Consider the following 6,749-nt stretch of genomic DNA (forward strand, 5'->3'; position numbering starts at 1 on the left):
GCCCCAGCCCACTGGGCCCGTCCTCTTGCGCCCGGGCTCGCCTCTCCCCTTCCTAGTTTCTCTGGCTCTTTGGGCAGAGTTTGGTTTGAACTTTTGAACCCACCAATCAGCACGGCGCGCCCCACCCCTCTACGCCGGCGGTGCGGGGCCGGGCGGCCCGCCCTCCCGACACGTGGCCCGGGACGGGGTATATAGGGCCCCTCCGGGCGCGCCGCGCTCTCACTGCTTCTCCCCCGGACTCCTAGGTAGTCTGTCAGTGGGAGGTTTTTGTCGCCGTCCCTTCGCCTCCTCCAGCCCCCACAAGTCCCCATCATGGTGAGTGGGGCCCCCGGGAGGGCTGCGGGGGGAGAGGGGAAGCGTGTGCGGTCGGAGGGGCGGCGGGGCCCGCAGAGCCGAGGGCTGCGCTAGGGGCCGCGCCCGGGACGGCTCCGAGTGCCTCCAGGCAGCCGGGCGTCTGGCGGCCGGAGTGGGAAGGAAGGCACGGCCCGGCGCTGCCCTGGGTGGAGGTGGGTGGCCCTCCTGGTCCTAGGGAGAGGCAGCCATCCCCACAGGCTCCGCCACCGCCCCGGGAAGGCCGGGGAGTCTTCACGGTGGCCCCGAGGTTTGAGGAAACGGAAAATCCCCGGCGCCAATTTCCCCTAAATGGCCCCACCTGCCCCAGCGCTGGGCCTGCGAAGGTGAAGAGGCCGGGGCCCCAGCACCGCGTGCGCCCGCGCGGGAGGCGCCGCGCTCCCTGGCGCCCTTCGCCAGCGCCGTGTGACTGGCTGCTGAGTCACCTGTGCCCGGCCCTGGGCCGACGCTCAGTTGCAGCGTTCCACCTGAGCAAAGGAGCGCGCCCGGCCTTCCACGGCGAGAGGAGCCGTCACGGGGGCTAGTCCTCCCCTTCTCGTCTTGGCTCGGTGGGATGTGTAGAGCTGAAACTTTCTACTTCAGCGAGGTTATTAAGATAAGCCCACAGGAACAGTGTTTTTCTTTCTTTTTTTTAGTAAATCCACAGAGAGAACTACCACTGATGTATTCTTATTTCAGTTTTCCAGGAAAAGTGAAGTTAGGTACAATTCTTTTCTACATAATTTCCCGCAATATTGGAAACTCCTGTCTAATTTTATTAGAGGCCCACCTAGAATAAGCCATGTTTTGAAACAAGGATTACTGTATCAAGAGGTTCAAAAAGTATCTTCAGAGGGGGCCTACAGTATCTTTAGAAGTGGAGGGGGAGGGTACAGGTGCCTATGCTCTCCTGAGAGTACCACTGAAGTATTATCAAAAGTAACAACTTTTTTCCCTTTAAAAAAATAGTAACAACTTGCCTGAGTGCCTTTCAGCAAGACCAAAACCTAGGAAAAGACTGAATCAGAAAGTGGAGTTTGTACTGCAGGTCAGGAAAGCAACAGCAGCAGACCTAGTTAGGCAAACACTGGTTGAATCAATGAGTTTTATGAGATAACGTGGTGCCTTTTCAGTTAAAGTTAGACCAAGTGAATCTGTCACCTGTCTCACTTCTCCCAAGGAGACAGTGTAGGGCAAGCAGTGGCCACTGACTTTTCCTGCTACCTGTTAAGAAAGCGGTTTATACTGGTGAACAATGACAGAAAAGTTTCTGGACTCGACAGGCTGCAGTAGGACAGCTTTTCTGGAATGAGGGCATCTCGTGTACTTTACCTCCTTGGGGCTGGGTACCATCCATGATTCTCTCCATGGGGCTGTGGAATTCCCAAAGTCCATTCAAAGGGAAATATGACGCAATGGTAAACAGTCATGGACTCATTAGAACAAATAGCTCTTTCTCCCGCCATACAGAGCTGGGCGAGTAGATACAGGTAGATGCATCAGCAAGCTAGTCAGGAGACCAGGATTATTTTATGGGGCGTGTAGGTGGGAAGGAGATGATCATAAGCTAGTGATCCAGGGTTTTATTATCTCTAGTATGAAACTAGGCCCTTTGAGAACTTAGCAAGTATTGAATTTTCTTTAACTAGTTTCCTATTAGCAACTTAAGAAAACTTAAAACCCTACTACTTGGTGGGGGGGAGGGGTAGTGGGAGATTTATGGTGTGACTATTTTGAAAGTCGTCTGCCAGTCTCCAAAGTAACTAATCTGATTAATGATGAAATACGATAAACATCCCTTTGTTTTTCTCTTAAGCCTGTGGATACAGATTCTGTGTTCATTACCTTACTTTTCTTAAAGCATCAGTGAAGTCTTGGTGACACTTCTAGCCTTTATTAACATGTTCTTCCCTCCTCTCTATGATTTGTTATGGTGAAGGAAAAATGTCCTTGTAAAGATTAAATTCCTCCACAGGATTAAAAGGCTGCATCTGACCACAGTTTTTAAAATACAGCTAACTACTGCTTATCTAGCACTTTGTCCATGAGTCACATGGTTCGAGTCTGCTGGTTTAAGCTGGTTTTAAAGGGGAGAGGGAGAAGGTGTTCTCTCTCAAAGAATAAGATTAAAGAGGGACCAGGATGAGCTCATTTCACAATTACCTAGGTAATGAATCAGACCTGAAAGGGGGAATTTTGCATGTGTTTTAAGGAATCAGCAGAAATATTTCCCAAGAGCTAGTGGGAATGTATGGCCATGGAGAGTTTCCTGTCATTACAAAATGGTAGCAACTACCATTGCTTTCCTACTACAAAACAAGGGTCTGGCCCAGCCTAGGAGTTCATTAACATATCTTTAGTTTTCAAAGCCTATTCTCTGATCTTCAACAAAGACTGATGCTTGTAAAATAGATCCTAGGCTGGAGTGGCCTCCAGAAAGGTGGTGAACTATCCTGAAGGCTAATTAGTCATTTAGGGGTGAATCATTTCCCAGTGTCCTATCTGATGTATCATATCCTGACATTTTCCTGTTTTCCTTCTCACAGCGTGAGTGCATCTCCATCCATGTCGGCCAGGCTGGTGTCCAGATTGGCAATGCCTGCTGGGAGCTCTACTGCCTGGAACACGGCATCCAGCCCGATGGCCAGATGCCAAGTGACAAGACCATTGGGGGAGGAGATGACTCCTTCAACACCTTCTTCAGTGAGACAGGCGCTGGCAAGCATGTGCCCAGGGCAGTGTTTGTAGACCTGGAACCCACGGTCATTGGTGAGTTGAACTTAGTAGCCCACGTGAGCTCCTAGGGGTCTGGGACAGGAGGTCTGTCCTGGGGCTCCACCGATGTCCTCCAGGGTGAAGTCGGCGTGTGCGGGTTGTTGGTGATGGGTGGTGCTTTGTTTTCCTTTCCAGATGAAGTTCGCACTGGCACCTACCGCCAGCTCTTCCACCCTGAGCAGCTCATCACAGGCAAGGAAGATGCTGCCAATAACTATGCCCGCGGGCATTACACCATCGGCAAGGAGATCATCGACCTGGTTCTGGACAGAATTCGCAAACTGGTAAATACTATCTTCGAGATATTTAGAATGAGGTGGGAGGGCTCCATCACACGTTTGGTGGATGCCAAGCCTCAGCATTCATTCTCTGCACGCTAAAGTGAGATTTAGGCTACTTCCTAAATGAACTGGACCTCTAAACCAGATGGTCCTGGATTATGGGACAAATATTTGGGGCAGGAGTAAGTACTTTTTTTGCCTATATCTGTGTCTTCCAAGGTGGATTTGGGCAGTTGTGCTTATCAGGAAGGGCAGTTTCCCTGTAGTCAGGGCGAGGCCTGAAGAGCCTTAACAGCTGTTTTCCTGACATGTGAGGCCACTGAAGAGCCATATTCCTCTTAACCAGTCACCTTCCTTGCCTCAAGCTGAGACACCTTTTCAGGTCATCTTAGTCACGCTGAGTGAGTAGGTGGCTGATTCTCATATCTAACTCGGTGATGAAACTCATAAAAAAACAATTAGGCCCTAGCCTTATTGTTAATACGGAAACGTCAGAACAAAAGAAGCCAGTATAACACTGACGAAATAGCTGACACTGGAAACTCGGGGAGCTTCCTTAGGACAGAAGCACGGATCAGTCATCGAGACTCTGGGGATATTGATCTAGACTCACAAAAAGCGTGGTGCCCTTGCTTTTCTGTTAGCACTCAGGAGAGTGGGGCTGGCCCTGTGGCTAAAAAATCTCTGGCAGCATTATTAAAAGCCCAGCAGTCGGATGACCCTTCGCTCCTTAGGCATGTGGGCAGCTTGTAAGTAATTAACCAAGAGTCAGGCATGAAGGCCTGGGTAGAGTAACTGTTGGTCATGAAAATCACATTATGTTAAGCCCAGCCATGACTGGTCTCTTGTAAAAAGAGTGGCCTTGCCTCATTTGTGAGTTCATACCTTTCTCAGATGTTTATCCTAAGTAGTCTTCTGGCAAAATTGGGTTAATGGTTCCTATGTGCACAAATCAAGCTGCACCTACAAGCACTGCCTTGGTAATCCGGACCTGCCTTTAGGAACAAATAAGCCTTCCAAAAGCCCTTTGGGATTCTGGAGTGAAGCTCATTAACTATCAAAACAATTGTTTGTCCTTGATGTTATTGTGCCAGGTGAGGCTTCCTGTGTGTAATTGCCTCTTACCTTGACCTCATGTGGTTATTTCAGAGTATGGACCCAAAGATGAATGAACTGAGGAGCTGGTAGGGAAGGTCCACAAGTCTCTGAGCACCTTTTGAGAAGTGAGCGTTGGCAATAGACCCCTTTGCTTGAAGGCCGAGATCCTTTCATAGAGTAGCAGCCTGTTGGCCAGGATGGCCCAGTGAAGTGATGGAAAACCCCACTGAGGAGTTCTCCTAGAACTGTGATAATAAATGCCTTTCCCAGAACGAATAGGTTACCCGATAACTAGTGCCGTTTACTGAGTGCTGCTGTGCCAAGCACTATTACGGGTCTCATTGAATTCTCTGCCTGAAGTAGATTGCTATTATCCCTGTTGAATAAATGAGAAGAAAAGATGGAGAAACAAATTTGGTCAAGGTCACCCAGCAAGGAACTGGCACCGCCCAGTCGAGACCCAGCCTGACTCCAGGGCCAGGGCATTGGAATCTGGCTGCTCTTGTGTGTACCAGCCCAGAAAGCCGCTGCCAGGTCTTTGTAAGACATCCATGGTACCGGGCGGGTGGCCCCGGGCCTGCCCTTCATAGCACTCCAGCTGAAAAGAACTGCCCTTTTTCTGTGGCCCCAGCAGCGCCTCAAAACCTGGGCTGAATTCCATTCCAGACTTGTGATTCCTCTGCCAGAGGAAATGAAAATAGTTCTTTTTTTTTTTTTTTTTTTTTTTTTTTTTAGTAGTAGTTCATTTTTAAACAGCCTTTTTAGCAAATCCCTTCCCCCCCAGGGGTTGACTGAAAAACTATTCTGAATCACTTAACACTTAGCTCTTTACTGTTTTGTTTTGTGTTTTTAGTAGACATTGTTAGGGAGATTTTTAAAATCTTGGTCAAAGTCATCACGGGTTCAGAGAAGTCATTGCAGCTTTCATCAGTTGTCGCCATGCTAAATTAAAACTTTTTCTTTTGCAGGCCGACCAGTGCACAGGGCTTCAGGGCTTCTTGGTTTTCCACAGCTTTGGTGGGGGAACCGGTTCTGGGTTCACCTCCCTGCTGATGGAACGCCTTTCTGTTGATTACGGCAAGAAGTCCAAGCTGGAGTTCTCCATTTACCCAGCCCCCCAGGTCTCCACGGCTGTGGTCGAGCCCTACAACTCCATCCTCACCACCCACACCACCCTGGAGCACTCAGATTGTGCCTTCATGGTAGACAATGAGGCCATCTATGACATCTGTCGCAGAAATCTTGATATTGAGCGCCCAACCTACACCAACCTTAACCGCCTTATTAGCCAGATTGTGTCCTCCATCACAGCCTCCCTCAGGTTCGATGGTGCCCTGAATGTAGATCTGACAGAATTCCAGACCAACCTGGTGCCCTATCCCCGCATCCACTTTCCTCTGGCCACATACGCCCCTGTCATCTCTGCTGAGAAAGCCTACCATGAGCAGCTTTCTGTAGCAGAGATCACCAATGCTTGCTTTGAGCCGGCCAACCAGATGGTGAAATGCGACCCTCGCCACGGTAAATACATGGCCTGCTGCCTGTTGTACCGGGGCGACGTGGTTCCCAAAGACGTCAATGCTGCCATTGCCACCATCAAGACCAAGCGCACCATCCAGTTTGTGGACTGGTGTCCCACTGGCTTCAAGGTCGGCATTAATTACCAGCCTCCCACTGTGGTTCCTGGTGGCGACCTGGCCAAGGTCCAGCGAGCTGTGTGCATGCTGAGCAACACCACAGCCGTGGCCGAGGCCTGGGCTCGCCTGGACCACAAGTTTGACCTGATGTACGCCAAGCGTGCCTTTGTCCACTGGTACGTGGGGGAGGGAATGGAGGAAGGAGAGTTTTCTGAGGCCCGTGAGGACATGGCTGCCCTCGAGAAGGATTATGAGGAGGTTGGGGCAGATAGTGGCGAGGGAGAGGATGAGGGTGAGGAGTATTAGCCCGTCTGCTGCAGCTTTACACTCCTTTTTTTTTTCGGGTCTTATTTCTGTTCTGTGAATCTGTCCATTGTGGCTTTATGTGGTCAATAAAAGTGATGTTTTCATTTTAAATGTCAACCTGGCTCCCCTATCACAGTAACACTTGACCCACTTAATCAAGACCAGTGGGGGAGGGAAGAGGCTGGCAGAGGGTCCACCTCAGTGTTGAGTCCACATTTCCTGTGCACATGGTGTGCCAGGTACTGTGCTGTGTTTGGTGCTCAGTTTCATTTTGACTTGAGTGGCGATGAAATCCTCTCGTCAGTGACGAAAGCAGGCTCAA

General features: G+C 50.1%; 1 protein-coding gene across 4 annotated transcripts in view; it reads left to right on the forward strand.

The window, feature by feature from the left end:
• LOC101437740 (tubulin alpha-1C chain) overlaps positions 1-6,538 on the forward strand; it is a 111,484-nt gene extending 104,946 nt beyond the window's left edge. For 3 of the 4 annotated variants that reach the window (XM_058307932.2, XM_071218814.1, XM_058307933.1), the window contains exons 3-5: positions 2,877-3,099; positions 3,241-3,389; positions 5,453-6,538. In XM_058307932.2, coding sequence (XP_058163915.2) covers positions 2,877-3,099; positions 3,241-3,389; positions 5,453-6,427 — 1,347 coding nt within the window. In that variant the 3' untranslated portion in view covers positions 6,428-6,538. Of the gene's footprint in view, positions 1-29; positions 316-2,876; positions 3,100-3,240; positions 3,390-5,452 lie in introns of those variants that run through there. The other variant, XM_004446957.3, reaches the window with a different exon arrangement.
• Positions 6,539-6,749: the final 211 nt, after the last annotated feature.

The sequence above is a fragment of the Dasypus novemcinctus genome, chromosome 12, assembly GCF_030445035.2.
Source record: "Dasypus novemcinctus isolate mDasNov1 chromosome 12, mDasNov1.1.hap2, whole genome shotgun sequence".
In the NCBI taxonomy this organism is placed as follows: domain Eukaryota; kingdom Metazoa; phylum Chordata; class Mammalia; order Cingulata; family Dasypodidae; genus Dasypus; species Dasypus novemcinctus.